At 42.4% G+C, this 17,321-nt stretch overlaps 1 protein-coding gene across 1 annotated transcript in view; it reads left to right on the plus strand.

Annotated features, from left to right (window-relative positions):
• The first annotated feature begins 14,884 nt into the window (after positions 1-14,884).
• The window catches only part of RUNX1T1 (RUNX1 partner transcriptional co-repressor 1), a 191,613-nt gene continuing 189,176 nt past the window's right edge, over positions 14,885-17,321 (plus strand). Inside the window, exon 1 of the mRNA XM_060243514.1 lies at positions 14,885-16,314. Within this exon, the coding sequence (XP_060099497.1) occupies positions 16,287-16,314 (28 nt within the window). The 5' untranslated portion in view covers positions 14,885-16,286. The remainder of the gene's footprint in view (positions 16,315-17,321) is intronic.

Raw genomic sequence — 17,321 nt, forward strand, 5'->3', positions numbered from 1 at the left:
CTAGTACAATAAAGTGCTGCTCTGAGGTCATGTTGATTGAATCTTTCAGGGTGATCTTTGGCTGGTCATTAACCTACCTGAACATGCCAAGTTGCCTAGTCAAAACTTCAGCACATATAGCTCACTGTTGTCCACTCTGACTTGCAGATGTCCAAAGTTTCAGACAGAAGAAGAAGACCTTTCTCAACAAGTTTGAGGACTGAAGTTGAACCTGGGGTTGTCTGGGTCCCACACACATGTGCTCCCACTAATCCATGTGGAAAAAATACAGAGAAGGGCAACCAAGATGATTAGGGTATTGGAGCACCTTCCCTATGAGGAAAGGTTGAAGGATCTGGAATTTTCAGTTTAGAAAAGAGATTACTAAGGGGGAAGGAGAACATGGCAGAGGTTTATCAAATTACGCATGGAGTGGAGAGTGTTAACAAAGAGAATTTTTCCCTCCCTCTCCCTAAATACTAGAACTTGAGGACATCCAATGAGACAGATAGGCAGTAGATTCAGGATGAACAGAATCCTTTTTTACCCAGAGAGTGATTAAAATGTAGAACTTGCTGCCAGAGGATGTAGTGATGGCCACAGGCATAGACAGCTTTAAAAGGGTATCGGATAGATTCTATTAGTCATTACTAGCCATGGTGACTGAGGGGAAACTCCATGTTTAGAGGCAGTCAACCTCTGAATCCCAGTGCCAGGAGGCAACACCAGGGTAAGGCCTTAGCCTCTATGCTCTGTTGTTGGCCCTCCAGAGGAACTGGTTGGTCATTGTGTGAGGCAGGATGCTGGATTAAGTTTTATCCAGCAGGGCTTTTCTTATGTTCTTATGATGTTCACTATCGGCTAGGCTCGCCATTGCCATCATAACTGCATAGTTGAACTCACTGATTTAGAAAGCTTTAGAAGATTTAGAAACAGAAACTTCCTCTCTCTGCTCACACACAATGTTTCCTGTGTAGGGGTCATATCCACCTTCTGTTGAGTGAGGGATGAGTAGTTAATAATTTCTATATATTTCTATTGGGGAACAGGAGACACTCTGTGGATCTGAGTGTTTGTACATGTTTCTCATTTCTTGATGTCTTTGAGGATCATATCCATGGAAGTAGGGGAGTGAGAGGTTAACTCATCCTTTAAAGAGCTAGTGACAGCATGCCATGCCACTACATATAGCCCCTGTAGCCAGGGTCTTAACTGTCGGAAGTGAGTAGGGTTGCCAGGTTTGTGTTGGAAAATACCTGGAGACTTTGGGGATGGATCCAAGAGAGGGTGGGGTTTAGGGAAGGTAGGGACCTCAGCATGGTACAATATCATAGAGTCAACCCTTTAAAGCAACCATTTTCTCCATGGGAGCTGATCTCTGCCACCTGGAGATCAGTTGTAAAAGTGGGAGATCTCTAGACCCTATCTGGGTGCTGGCAACCCTAGGAGGGGGTGTTAGGGCTGCAGGTCCCAGCGGGCTTATAGTCCATGAGTTCTGTAAGTTGTCTGGGCACAAGGTGAAGAAATAAGGAGGAAGGACAGACAGGATTACTCCAAAGACTATTGCTTTATTCAACAACTCAGTCTTACAAAATAGCCTTGAACTAGATTGTGTCTGCGCTCCTCTCTTGGTTGAAATGCCATGCCTATTCTAACACCAACTCTTTCCTACCATCCTTTTTAAGGTCCTCTTCAGGGCTGTGCAGTTGCCAACCAAGCAGGGCCCCACACTTCCTCTCAGGATGACTTTATGCCCTGGCACATTTGATGGTGAGCTATCCATGTCAGAGGGGTTCATGTCCAAAAGGGTTTTTTTTTTTTTATTCTCTATGCAGGTACATTTTTTGTTTCTGCTGGGTATGCTGCAAGAGGTTCAAAAACTATCCCAAATAGGCAATATTACTCAAGGATTAAGTGGCTTTGTATCTTTATTTACTGCTTACTTGATGGCTTAAAAATTTGCTTACTTGGGCTAATAGGAAAACTGCCAGAGCAAACAAGGATTTTTATCACAATATACAGAATCCCAATCATTGCTGCTAGACAATATGACTGAACCTGAAATAATATACTGTATACCTCATGGGAAATATAAAAGATAAAACTTGTGGAGATTTTCTTCTATGAAAGCAATAGGCTTTTCATGGCCTAAAGGACCATTTCTTCCCTTATGTCCCTGTATGCCAGCTGAGGTCTTCAGGCTGCCACCTGCTAGTTGTTCCCCTGCTTAAGGTAGCTGGTCTGAAATCAAATAGAGCCCACATTTTCCATCCCTATGGACCAGGCTCCCTGTCTTTAGAGGACTTTAGGAGGCAGTACAAGGCTAAGATGTTTAATAGGGCTCTTAAACGGGGTACAGGCTGCAGGCATTTTTAAAAAGGGAGGGGTCATGTGAGGTTTTATTGTGTTTTTTTATTTGAATCTATAAGCCCTCTTGAGCTATGAGAAATGTAGGATTTAACAACTTTTTAACATTTTACCAACTACCTTTCTATGGACATTCGTTACCTCCAAAAGTTCCAAATGTGCTCCAAAAGTGGATTATCCTTCTATTTTCTATCAAAAGTGGATTATTCTTCTAATAAAATCTTGTTCCCACTTCAGGCAAAAATTAACTCCATTATACCTAACCAAGGTATTGCTTCCTCATATTGAATCACCTTTGCAATATGGTGCTCCATGTCCAAAGGGGTTTTTCCTATTCTCTAGTATAGAATAGACAACTTTGCTAGCATTATGTGTAAGCCAAAATGCCCTCAAAACGAGGATGGGGAATTGTCAGGTGGCCACCTGGCTTTAATCAGGATCTTTTACCTGTATATACAGGATTCCACATCCAGGAATTAATGCTTAAAAATATTAGGGACTCTAATTAAGTAAAACAATTAAAATTTATTCCAGAAAAATATAGGCTTACATACAAGATAAAATACTCATAAAATCATCCATACAGTCCTAAGAAAAATAGAGAGAAAGAGACAACACACATGGGTAGACAAACAGGGTGATAATTACCAATCGTAGTCTTCAAGGAAGGCTCCAATGGCGACGAAAGAGGACGGGGGGAAATGGGACCCTCAACTGGCCAAGAATCGGGGATCTAGACAGCGGAGATAGGGTACTGCTAGATGTACACATGTGTGGAGCTGGGTCAGAGGTTAAATAGACTACCTTGGACCCTCAGGGGATGGGAGGTTCATGGGAGGAGAAAGGGGAGGCTCTGCAGTGACCATAAGGGCTGGACTTCTGCAGTAGCCAATAGCAAGTTAATTGGTGGCACCTAACTGGGTGCCCATAACTGACCAATGAACAAGCTTGGGCCTGGGTTACCTGATTGGCTGTACAGGTAACCATGGGCCAAGGGGGAGGCTCCAGAATGACAGTTGGGGAGAAGAATGGGAGAAATTACTGGGTGGAGGGATGCTTAAGATTATTAAACTTATCTAAAAAGGTGACAATAGGTGGCCAAATTACTACCTAAGGTAACACCTGGTTCATACAGAGAACTTGGCTCTGGCTGAAGATGGTCTTCCTCTTCTTCTGTGTTCTCCTTGCCACCAGTCTTTGTCCTGGGTTCCGTTGGACAAATGCTTGGGTGGTCTGGCAGGGTCCACACCTGGATAAGCTTGATGGCCTCATGGGTGGGTAACATCTGCTGTGTACGTGTGCCTCCCGTTTTGCTGAAATGGAGTCTTGGCACTTTTGGAAGATAGCTGGTATTAGCCTACCAAAGTGGATTCTATGGTCAAGGCTGAAAACTGCATGGCCTGGATAGCTCCTAATGGCACACTTTCTTCCGCTCCAAGATAGAGATGGCGTTCGCCCGAAACAACTAGAAACCATCCGTTCTCCTTGCTGGCACTCCTCCAGGGACACGGAGCACCACTTTAGCATTGTGGCTGTTATTACTCATAAGTCCTTTCCAGTCTGGTAGGCAAACCCACGTCTTTCTGGCAGATGTGTGAGAGCTCTGTCTCCAGGCACTCTGGCAACCAGATAGGTGACTACGATGTTCTGGAAATTAGGGGCATTTTCTTACATATGCAATGTATAGATGAAGCTTTCCCCTCCATTAAAGTGGTAATAGAAGGATAATCCACTTTTGAAGCACATTTGGAACTTTTGGAGAACAATGGGTTTTTTTTCTGCATTAGAAAGCTCTTTATAAATTGAAATGCAGTTGGAGTGGGAAGCTGTTGTGCTTAACTTGTTGAGCCAGAGTGCTTAATTTACCAGCCAGAACAGTGCATTGGTTAGAGTGCTGGAATAGAATCTGGAAGAACCAGGTTCAAATCTCACTCTCCCATAGAAGTTTGCTGAGACATCTTGGACCTGTCACACACTATCAGTCTCTTACAGGGCCCATTATGGGGAGAAAACTGAGAAGCAGAGAATAATTTAGGTGTGATATAAATGAAGTAAATAATAATAATAAATAACAGTTGTTCTTGAAGACTACAAACTACCACAGCAAAGGTTTCATAAGCATACACAATGAAGAAGAAATTTATTCTGCCTTCTGCAAGACTTCTGCATTTATAAGGCCTACTTTTTGTATTTGTCTAGGAACGTAAGTAATGCATGGCTAATCCAGGAAAGTGGCTTCCCAGTTAAGACACTAATGGGAGGGAACCACGGTTATTGATCATCAGGTTGTTATTCTCTGGCAAACCTGAATTCACATTTTGTTCTAAAAAAATAAATGGGTTTGTTTTTAAAAACTCTAATTAACAGTGGCAAAAACTCTTCTTTTCCTTTCTGTATTCTCAAGTATATATTTAGAATGCCAAGAGGTTGTGTTAAAGAAATGTTAATCAATTTAAGTTGTGCATAGGGCAAAATAATGTAAATATCAGTCTCTTGAAAACAATCCTGCAATGACTATACTGTTGTGCTAGGAAATGCCTAATTTTGACTGGACAAAATAATTATGATGATGTTATGAAAATATAAAAAATAATTACCGAAAAACAGGAATGTCAAAATTCTCAGAGGATTTCTGGAACATTTATGGAAAAATGTGAGGAAAGTTGAAAATGCAGCCTAGAGTTGATACTGGAAAAGTAATCATCTGGGTGGAAACCATCCTCAAGCAAGTTTCTGTTAAAAATTATACAGAGAAAAGTAATAAAACCTACACACATCTGTTTTATGCTTAAAAAAATATTAGGCTGCATGAGAAATGAGTTTTCAGTTGCATCAGAGATCAGCCATCTCAATTTGTTTTCATTCACAGTTGGAAATGTGGAGTTTGAGGATGCTAAAATTGGACGTTGTTATGGATAACTTCTTTGTGAAATTTGCAACCAGCATGTTCTCAAGCACACTGTTCAGTTAAAATACGTATTGAAATTGGGGCAACATCATACAGTCAATAGCCAAATATGGATGCTTTTTCTCAACAGGAATGGATACACGTCTGGATTGTCAATTAAATGGATTATGTTTCTGTTCTTCACAAGCCAGCAAGCCAGTCAACTCATGACTAAAACCAAAACACATGATAAAAGTTAACTGCAACAAATGCCTGGCTACTCATGAAATAGAATGAGGAACAAAAAGAAACATTGTTCAGAAAGGACGGAATGGACTGTTATATGACCACTAGTGGTGGATCCCATTTTTCATGTTCCCTGCATGAATAATTCCATGAATGTTGGAAACTAATGCAGCAGGTGCTGTATTAGGATAAGATCTTTTCCCTGATGCGCTGAGTAGGAAGTTTTTGTGTGTGTTTTTTTTAAAACATATATGGGTGAACATTTAACAATAGTAATCTGAAGTGACATAGTCTGTTCTATCACCTACCACTGCTACAGCATTCTGTAGATCAGAATTAATTAAAGTTCAACAGTATTCTTTGGAACTTAGTCATCATCATGACTAAGTTTAGCCGGATTTAAGAGAAAATGTTAATATTTCCCTCCCCCAGACACACACAAACTGTTGCATAATAAAATGTATAGAACAAGCTACAACAGCTTGGCACATTTTGGATTCACCATCTATTTAGTATATTTTTATCCCCTACACACACACATAACAAAATGCAATACAAGCATTCCTTGGATAGAGGTAAAGTTGAACTGAATCCAGGCATGAGGGAGAGTGTGTAGCTGTTTCCTACAATACAGTAGCTTTTCCTCTGAAAACTGATCTGCAGATGACTGGCATATCCAGTTAAACAGGAGGCAGGTTCAGAAAGGAAATGCTTGGATGCTGTTACTGTTGCCTTTGGGAGACTGTCAGAAAGAAAGAGTTCACCCACCCTTGACTACTAAGAACCAATTCCTTTGCTGTTCAGCTTTCATAGAGTTTGTAGTCCTGCTTAGGTAAACAGCTTGCGATTGCTTATTTTATTACTGACTGATAATAGGCCACCATTGATGGGTGCAGGTGTCTTCCCAGCAGGTGGGAAAGTTAAAGAAGGGTATAGAGCTGTGACCCAGGACAACTGTTCCTATGTTAGACAAGGTATGGGCTCACTCTGTGTGTGCTCTAGAGTTATTACTGTACATGCTGTTTCCAGGAACCTCCACAGCAAAGTGTTTCCTGCTCTTTGACACTGTTGGAAACACAACAAATTCCTTCCATTCTACCTTTCACTCCCTCCCCCCTTCTCATTTGCAAAGACGTTTTGGTTATGATTCCAACTGTCATGATTGTTTTAAATTTCATCTAGACTATATAAAGTAGTTTTGTGATACACAAAAATTGGATTTGGGGTGAACTTTTTAAAAAAAATGCTTTTCATTGCTACAACACTATGGCTTTGGTTTCAACAAGCAAGAAAGTTAAAAAAAGAATAGGAAAAAGAGAGCTAAAAGAGTGAGTTTAGAAGAAAGATGTTGTAATGACTGTCTTGCCTGTGCTTAGTCTGGTTGGTAAACCGTGTGCCTGTCTGGTGGAGGAAGGAAACAAATCCAGTGCTAGGGAGTGGCAGTTTGAGACAGTGACGCTTGAGGAAAAGAGAGGGTTGAAATGAAGCTTGAGGAAAAACACTGTGAGGGCTGAGTTACCAGAGCAGCCAAGGAAAGAGGGTATGTGGTAAATAGAAATGTAACACAAATTGAAAGGTTACTGTATCTAAAAAGGATATGTGTGTGTCATTTTTTTCCTCATATTATTTTTCCTCATAATATTTTTCTTACTTAATATACCGTACCTTCTGTTGATTTTTGTTCTGTTGTTTAAGTCATAATCAATTTCTTTAATTCCTAGTGGTTATATTTTAAATTACAAGACAGGCCTTTATAAAATATAAAGTAGAGGGTCGGGCAGGTTACAGATTAGGAGAGTAGAATCCATTCAGAATAAAATTAGAGTTACAAAATATGAACGAGGTAGCAACATAGTAAAACCTGATACATAGTACTACTTATCAGGATGATTAACCATAGCTCTATAAAGAAGCTTTGCTACTATTTCCATTATATCCAAATCAGAACCTTAAAATCAACCAGAGCCTCTAAAATTTGTGCCAATGTGGGATATAAAAAAATCCCAGCAGGATTTTGTATTTTAAATTAATTAATTCAGGGCCCCTTTTTTGGGTGTCCTATGGGTGTAAACCACACCCCCCGCAAAGACATCCTTGTTCATGGCACAAAATTATAAAATTCCCTCCCTAGTCTGTCCTCTATCACAAAGAGCCAGTTTGGTGTAGTGATTAAGTGTGCAGACTCCTATCTGGGAGAACCGGGTTTGATTCCCCACTCCTCCACTTGCACCTGCTGGAATGGACTTGGGTCAGCCATAGCTCTCATAGGAGTTGTCCTTGAAAGGGCAGTGGCTGTGAGAGCCCTCTCAGCCTCATCCACCTCACAGAGTGTCTGTTGTGGGGGGAGAAGATATAGGAGATTGTAAACCGCTCTGAGTCTCTGATTCAGGGAGAAGGGCGGGGTATAAATCTGCAATTCTTCTTCTTCTTCCAAAACACGTGAAGATGTTTCCATTTTGTATGGCATTCTCTCACTGTCCCTTCTTCCTGTGTACGTGTTTTAATGATCACCCCTGAGCCTGGCGCTGCCCAGGATAGGGCGATTCATGAAATATAATAATAATAATAATAATAATAATAATAATAATAATAATAATAATAATAATAATAATAATAATAATAATAATAATAATGTATGTGTTCTGTTTGTTGTTTTAATTTGGTTTATACTATGTATTTTTTTTTAAAGAAAAAACATTGTTCTAAAAGATTGTTGCCTTGAAGACAATGCCTTGGGAGAAAGACAGCGTAGAAGTGGTTTATTAAATGAATAAATAAAAGTATACTTAAGGAATAAATGAATAGGAATTTCAAGTGGTTTATGTCAGTACTGAAGGGCTGTTATTAGATTTGGACAAGTGGGGACCTTTGAGACTCAAAGTGGAGGAATCCCATATTCTGTCCCCACAGTGATGAGCCAGTGAGATTCCAGCCCCATCACTGAGCCCGGCAGCTGACATCACCACTGCTGCCCCTTGGGTCCAGTAGCATCTGCTGGCATTTGCTGTTATGTTGCTTGTACCCATAATGGCTGCCATGTTCACTGCCACTGTGCTTGGGCCTGGAATGGCTGCCAGCATTCCCACCTTCAGTGTCAAGTTTGCAGTGGCTGCTGATGTCCTCTACGGCAGCTGGGCCTACAATGGCTGCCAGTGTCCTCTGCCACTGGGTTCAGAGCAGCAGTTGCCGCTGTTCACCGCCTCTGGGCCCAGAACAGCAGCTGGTTTCTTCCTCCTCCATGGCAGCTGGCTGGAGCACTTTTCACAAGTGTGCAATTTTTCATAAGTGTGCAATCCTTCCCCACTCCACCCCCAGCACTGTCATTCCTTTTCTCTCTGTTTCTCTCTCTTTTTCCATTTCAACCATGTCTACTGTCATCCCCCCATACATACTGTTACTCCTTCTCTATGTTTATCTTCCCCACATTTCACCTCACTCATGATGTCAGTCCTTCTCCCCCTCCACATTGACTCTCCTTTTCTCCTGCTCCCCGCTCCCATCTGTCTGACTCATTGCATTCCAGAGTTTATGGGGGTGGCGGCTCCTCACCTATTTGTCTCCCCACCAGTACTTATAGATCTCTGGAGAGGCTGTTGTCTTCCTGGGTTCTCCTGCTGCCCTAAAACCACTTCAGCTCCTGCAGCAGATGATGAACACTCCCCCAACCTGTCATCTCCCCCAATTGTTGTCATCTTCCCCAGGACTCCTCCAGCCCCTGGTTGTCTTCACTGCAGCTGGTTGGCACTCGTCTGTCCTGTTCCTGTCACTTTGGGACTTCTTGGCTTCCCCAGGGCCCCTCCCAACCTCTGGCTCTCTATCCCTGGAGGCTGCTGCACCACAGCTGCCTCATCTGGGCCAGCTGCCTCCTCCCCCCACCCCCGGCCTAAGCTACCTCTGCCAGTCTGCCAGTTCCAGTCACCTCTTGGATGGTTCCCAGCTGCCTTTTGAGAGCCCTGGCAGCTGGAGTAGATCCCATTCCTCTACCAACACCTGAGGTTCCTTCCAGCTCAGTCATTTTCCTCCAGCTGCTGTTAGAAGAGAGAGCACTCATTCTTCTCCCCCACCTACCCCCTGCAGCGATGCTGCTTGAGTTGACTTAGGGACATTTCTGTGCACGTGCAAACAGAAGTACCCTTCTTTTTTTTTTTTAGTATTCCCTCAGCTTCTTTTCTTTCTTTCAGATTTTTCTATAACCCTGGGGAGTCTCACAAGTTTTCAGGAATGTCTTACTTCATTGTAAGCAGCCCTGATCTGTGGATTTAATTATCTGTAGATCTGGCTATTCATACTCCAAACCCTCTTCCTTAATAAATTTAATTGAGATACAGTTTTCAGGAATTGTATCTTTTACCTAAGGGGTGCTTGCCAAACTATAGGCAATGTACAAAAGTATCCTTGGTTTACAGTCCTTTGACATTTTCCCTATAGAGCACACACAAGGAAGATTTCCTTTCTTTGACCTTTCCCTTATACTTAGGGTTGCCAACTCAGATTGGGAAATTCCTGGAAATTTGGGGATGGAGCCTGGAGAGGAAGCTCAGCAGTGATTTGAGTCTGCCCTCCAAACCTGTCATTTTCTCCATGATCTCTGCAGTCTGGAAATCATTTCTAATTCTGGGAGAACTCCAGCCTCCATCTGTGAGCAAACCACTATCCACCAAGCAGCTTAAAAACTTTGAGAATGAATGAATGAATGAATGAATGAATGAATGAATGACCTTCTCTCTGGGAAGAAGGCAGGCAGACTATCACTGGGGTGAGAAGGAATGAAAGATCATATGACCAGTCTTTGGCTGTTTGGTTTCCCACCTCCAAAAGTGGTGTGGCAGCCCTTATAGAGAATATAAGCAAAATCTTTAACTCCATTCCCAAAGGTACAAGGCTCCATTCCCAAAGGTACAATTCCTAAAGGTACAAAGGTACATTGGTCTTCCTTAGGTTGAGGATAAGACCAGCCTTCAATGAAGTTATTCCTGGAGCTGCCTTCCACCATTTTCCTATCAACTGAATGCAAGGTGTTTGGCCTATCTGGTTAAGTGGAATGGCTCAAGCAAGTAGCATCTCTCCTCCCTCAGCAACACAAACTTTAAGGAAGCTTGGAGAAACAAAAAGTGAAAATAGAGCCCAGCCTGAGATCTTGTAGCACCAACAGAAAATGAAATAGATCTGGCCTAGTTGATTCATATCTGAATGCTGGAGGAAATTTTGTTCTGATTCTGAAGTTAACAAAGTTCCAAATGCACACTTTTATGATTGGATTGGCAAATCCTGTATTCCATACTTAGCAAAGAATATACTATAGTTCAGCTATCCTACAGCATGCCCTGACCTGGATGGCTCAGGCTATTGATCTCATCAGATCTCTCAGAAGCTAAGCAGGGTTAGCCCTTGTTAGTACTTGGATGGATGGGAGATCACCAGGAAAGTCTGAGGGGTCTCTGCACAGAGACAGGCAATGACAAACAACCTCTGAATGTTTCTTGCCTTAAAAACCTTATAAGGTCACCATAACTCAGTTGTGATTTGATGGCTTTTTCCACCATCATACTGCAGCATAACCCACCACACAGATTGTTATGACATTAAGGAGATTAAATGGGATATAAACATAATATCAAATATCTGGCCGGCGGGTCTGATCTGGCCCCTAAAGGGCTTCTATGTGGTCTGCTATTGTTTGCATCCTTCTCTCCCCTCTCCGGCTTCTGTCATCACCATTTTTGTTTTTCTCAGTGGAATTGAGGATAGGTTGAGGATAAGACCAGCCTTCAATGAAGTTGGAGTAGATCCCACTCCTCTACCAACACCAAGCAAGGTAGCCTTTCTTCACACTTTCTCTCTTTCCCCTCCAATTCCCCAAGGGAGGGGGAGAGAGGAGGAACTCTCTCAATCAAAGCTAGAACTGTGCCAGGCTCTCTCAATCACATAGCAGAACTACAAAGCCAAGCTCTCCCACTGGCTGAGGCTGCTCCTCCCTCCCCCTTCCTTGGGAAAGAGACAGAAATGCTGCTTTGCTGGCTGCCTCAGTCCCACTGGAGAAATATAAAAAGCACCTGTAAAACCAATCCAATTTAATTCAAAGTAAATAAGAATGTTTTGCTCTCTCTCTTGGTTTTGCCAAGGCTTTCCTGGGTGCAACTGGGTTTCCTTCCCCTTTTCACTGTATTCATGCCCTCATGATTCAGTCTTTCTTAGTAGGAAAGCAGGGAGTAATGCAATCAAAGCAGGGAGGGCCATCATGACTGAGAGATCTGTAAAAGTAAGGCCTCAGCTTCTCTGTGAAGAGATAAATAAAGCATTCCTGTGAAGGCCCCCCCCCACACACACTGTTTTGAAATTAATTTCTGAAGGAAAGTGGAGGAGCACCTCTGTTACTGATGCTGGAAGATGCATAAACCTTCCAGAACTGAGATGGAAATGAACTGGATTTTGGCTGATGATATGATCACATCCCCCCCCCCCCCCTCCACACTGTAATGCAGAGAAGTTGTCAATATAATAGAATAATTTGTACTTATCTGAGCCACATAACCTAGAAGTACTAAGCCAGCCGTCAGTGAAATAATAATTGAGAAACAGGTACATTTAAGATATGATTTTAACTCATGATGATATAGTCTCCTGGTCTGGATGGGCCAAGCTAGCCTGATCTCATCAGATCTCAGAAGCTATGTAAGTTAGGCCCTGGTTAGTACTTGGATGGGAGACTACCAGGAAAGTCCAGGGTTTGTACACAAACGTGGGGAATGGCAAACCACCTCTGAACATCTCTTGCTTTGAAAAGCCTATGGGGTCACCATGAATTGAGTGTGACTTGAGGAGACTTTCCATAGTCATCATCAATGTAGTTTCCTGTTATGTGACAGCAACCTGGCAGATGTGGAGGGTGGAAACATTATAATATATACAAAAGATAAGGTACTGATAGGAATATCAGTCCCTAACTCCAACCTTTTTTTTAAAACTGAGTGATTTGGTTTAATTTATTAAATGAAATAATACAATTTCACAAAGGGGGCATCCAAAGATAAATTAAGGAAACTGCATTTCTCCCATGAACTGATGACCCCTATCTTATGCAGTTTACTTTACATCCCACTTAAAAGGGAAAGTATACATTTTTCTTCTTTAAAATGCTGATAGTTTTTTTTTTTAACCAAGTGGAGGTTCCCCTCCCCGGCTGAACATGAGACAAAATGAGGCAGCTAGAACCTGCAATTTATGTTTTATAGACTGACCAAAATACATTATTTTTATCTCATCTTCAGTTTGAACCTTTAAATGGATCAAAACCTATTGTGGATATATGTTTGCATAAGAGCATGTTGAGCAATAAGCATTGTATGAATGCTTGATCATTCTTCCCAATATAAATTGCCTTTCCACAGCAGGAATTTCAGCTTTTTAGGGTATTCTGCTAGCAAGTGAATTTGGGAGAGGGGGGGTTCATCAAGTGTGGCATTTCACATCCAGATTGCAATTCCCACCTCTTCTGCTTGACCTGCTAAAGTGATGCCTCCAATGTGCAGTTCCAAGTCTCGCCTCTTCCCCATGTTCTATACCTCATACTTTCACTTCCTCCCGTTCACGAGCACCATTTCCTAACCATCGTTCTCATCACGGCTTTTTATTGTAGTAAAAGCCCAGCAGAACTAATTTGCACATCGGGGCACACCCCCTGATGTCACCATTGTTTTGCACAGGGCTTTTTGTGGGAAAAGCCCAGAACTCATTTGCATATTAGGCCACACCCCCTGACACCAAGCCATCCGGAGCTGCATTCCTGCTTAAAATAATTTTTTTTTAAAGCTCTGATTCTCAGCATTTTTGTCAGTGTTCAGTAGCCTAAAGTTTTACTGTGAATATTTTAAAACTGAGTAAAACACTTTCCACCCTTTAAAGCCAATTTCATGTCGGCTACTGTCTCCTTAATTTTTTCTGAAAGGTATCTGGAGTGTGAAAACTTGGGAGTAAAAGAGAAGCATGATTAAGGAGGCTGCATATCCTCTTACTGAAACAACTTCAAAGGATTTGGCTGAGGATATTTATACATCAATAAAGGATATTTCCTATAAGTACATGAGTCACAGCAGGAGTATAATAGCCACATCCACTCTGCATCCCAGATCAGTTCTGGGGGAAGACAATTGAGTTTAGTTTTCTTTGGATGAGAGACCACTGGGGACTAATGGTATCTTTTTAAATATTTACATTATTTACAAATATATAAAGCAGTGACCTGGGAGACAAACAGAAAGAAGCAGGTCCACCAAGTTATATCAGGCCCCCAGACAGAGGACAAGAATTTACAGGTGCTTTACTTTCACTCTCTTTACAGTTCCCTGTTTCCAAATTGCAACTGCTGTTTCTCACAGACCAACTGAGAAGTCTCATCTCAGATCTCAAACCTGCAGCTGAATTACCCAGCCGAAGGACCAGCTGTTGTTGTTAAAGGAATATTAATATTTTTTGCCAAATCCCAGGACCTGATACATATACAGTAAGGCAAAAACACAGTAATAGACCCATTAAGTTATGAGGTATCATGCTGTCGGCCCAGATAAATTCTAAACTACATACAGATCTTTCTAACTTCTTAAGAAGAAAGGGATCGAAAATATAAGGTAATTGTTATTTATATATTACACAGTAATTTCCCCATCCCCAAAGGCTTTCCTATCTAATGCCAATCCTCCTTTTTGACCACTATATTAGCATGTTGGCCATGAAAGATCATGAAAAAGGTATAAATGCATGTATGGATAAATGTATATCCCATAACAGTGCCAAAGAAGGCACTATCCATCTAAAGATTAAAAAGCATATAACAGTAAAACACCCTTCTCAAAAGATTTTTGGGATTCCATATTAATTAGTTCTTTCATTAAATGTGCCTCCAGGTGTATAAAGCACACCTGTTTGGTGTGGCAGAAGCACAGTGTGCTAGCATTCAACTCAACAGTGGCCCATAAACTGTATGGGCTGAAAGGCTGGGATTCCATCATGATCAGGAAAACAAAAGCTTTTTCTAAAAGCACATATTTTTGTATGTACCTTAACTCTGTATAGGATCGGTTGGTTAGGACTTCTGCCTAAATAATACAGAATACACTGGGCTAAAAAATTATCTTATGCCCATCACCTAAATCCTAAAACTTAACAGAACTCATTTACGAAAGTACCTTGAGCACTGACCACAGGCACCTTTTCAAGAGCCAGTTCCAATTAAAAACCTATTTAAAAGCTGTATTTTAAGAAGCAATGAAATAACTAATTAATTGCTACAGTTAATCAATTAAAGCTTTCAGACCTTGCTAGTAAATGGTTAGCAGCATTTGAAACACCTGCTTTGTTTGTGGTTTGGAATTGTTTAACTAGGTTAATTCCTGTTTGCTCAAGAGATGGCATATGCATTTCTGAATGAAGTCATGTTCTCTTCATCTAGCTAGTGTGAAAATGATAGAAGCCTGCCTCTCCCCCCCCCCAATAAAAAACATCAACTTTTATGTTTTAAAAGAAAGATTTTTTTTTTCAAATACTGTGTGGGGGGGGGTTGAGAATCACAGAGTTTGTATGGAGGAGAGAATGATAATTGTTTTCTCTAAGGCTATTATTTAATGTGAAAGCAAATAGCAGCCTGAAAATCAGCTAACAGAAGGGGATTAGAGAGTAGATCTGAGAGTGGCTTGATTCCTAGCAGTGCTGTCTCTTCAGACAGTGACGAGATACAGGCAAAAAAGCCAGAAGCTCTCCAGATGGCTGGGGAAAGTGTTTGTCTTGGGTTACTGCAGGGCAGTCTGGACCCTTAAAGCAGGCAGACCCGGGAAAGGCTTCATTAAGGAGCAAGTTACATGTCCACTAAGTAAAAAAGAGAGAATGAAAGCAAAAGCAGGCAGACTGCCCAAGAGGGACTGGGCTTGACTATTGTTAACATATACTTGACCCCCTCCCTTTCCTCATGACACAGATGTCTCCTACCTCTATCACCTCCCACTGCTTTAAGACCTCCCCCCTGCACCTGGGTAGCTGAGCCAGGCCAGCTGCTTGCAGTATGCTGTTTGACTTTAGAGGTGGCTGCTAGCAGAAGGGGGGGGGGGGGGGGGAGAGAGAGAGAGAGAGAGGCGCGCACACACAAACAAACAAACGGCGGAGTCTTTCTGCAGGGCGGATCTGCACAGACATTGCATGGAGCTCTTTCCCCAAGGCAGGCAGACACAAGGGGAGCCTGCAAATCTATGCATCGCCGCCTTCGAGAGAGACAGGCAGGCGCAACGCCGCTGACAGCCGTAGTATCTACTGCTTGGACTTCAGATCACATTTGTCTGCAACAGCCGCGACAATAAACCACCGCAGAAGACCCGGGCATTTAAGAATCGGTCGACTTGAGGACTTCGATTGCTTTCCCACCCACCGCTCTTTTCGTTGTTGTTGTTATTATTACCTATTGCTTTCTTTTTCCTTACGCATTGGCATCACCAATAAGCTCTCTCGCACTGATCCTCCTTTTTTAAATACACACATTAAACAAACGAAACACAACACAGAAAGCATAACAGCAGCTGGAGTTTCTCCCCCCCCCCTTTTCTTTTCTTTTCTTTTCTTTCTTTCTTTCTCCGCGTCGTTGGGACTGGCGGGCGTGAATGTGAACGTGGATCATTTGGAGCGTGGGGAGGGGAAAGGCAAGGAAGCGGAGCGGCATCGCCTTCCCCTCTTCCTCTCGTGTTTCCCCGCCAGGCAGCCAAGGGCTGTCGGATCTCCGCCAACGAGGACGGGAACTTTTATTTGCAGCTTTTCAGCCCTGTGGCGAATGGTGGGAATCTCCGGTCCTTTTCAGTGTAAGTACCCACACAAGGCGTGCGGAGAGAGGAGGGAGCTGCGCCGTTAGATCCAGCCGGGAGCGGGACTGTGGCAAGATTTTGTTGGATTCCGGAGGGGGGGGGTGGAATAGACAAGTCGCGATCCTCTGCTTCGCCCTCCTCCCCTTGTCTGCTGTTTGTCTAGGCGGGCTATGGGAACTGCAAAGCAACTACTACCCCACTTAGATCTGAGCTGTTGCTACTACGGAGAATCGCGCGATGGGCAGGACTGCATGCAAAAAGAACGTTCTCGGGTTTTGCTGTCCAGCGCTCCTCAGTTTAAACTGCCTCTCAAATGCGGAACCAAAACAGCTAAAGTTTTCTTTTTACAGAGGAACAAGCTCCGCCTCGATCTGAGGATAGGCTCCTAAGATCCTAAGGAAGCCTGCACTCAGATTGGATTGCCACTTGAGCGTTCGGTTCAGACGCTGGTTTGATTTTGAATGCTGGGCTCCAACTCCCTCTTTTTCCTCTCCGCCGAAGTTCATTATAATGGAAGAGGGTTTCTGAACATGTGCAGAGCTCTTTCCCATATGGCCCAGTAATGGCAACTGTAGTTGAGAGGGGAGGGGAGAATTATAAATAGGGGTTTATTTGGGGGCTGGTTTGAGATCTGGCATCTCCCTTTTAAATTAAACCATGGGCTCATCTCTGTATTTACTTTTAAAATTTTCGTTTCAAGATAACCAAGGCTGTATATTAGCTCACGTGATCAAGACCTGAAGTACTAAAAACTAAAACTACCCAGCGGCCCAGTTTTGGAAATAGTTGTTTTTGAATACACCATCAAGTCAGGAAAAGTGAAGTGCATTGAAACACTAAAAGCTGTACAACTACAAGTGTTAACAATGGATGGACATGATTATAAGCATCTGTTTAGTTCTTGCACTATAGGGATGAGTCAGTGTAGTCCTAGATAATACAAAATGATGGAGAAATACCAGCTGACCTTTTTCAAATGCTACAGAACTCTTGTCTCTGGTCCC

This window comes from Heteronotia binoei, chromosome 7 (genome assembly GCF_032191835.1).
Source record: "Heteronotia binoei isolate CCM8104 ecotype False Entrance Well chromosome 7, APGP_CSIRO_Hbin_v1, whole genome shotgun sequence".
Taxonomy (NCBI): domain Eukaryota; kingdom Metazoa; phylum Chordata; class Lepidosauria; order Squamata; family Gekkonidae; genus Heteronotia; species Heteronotia binoei.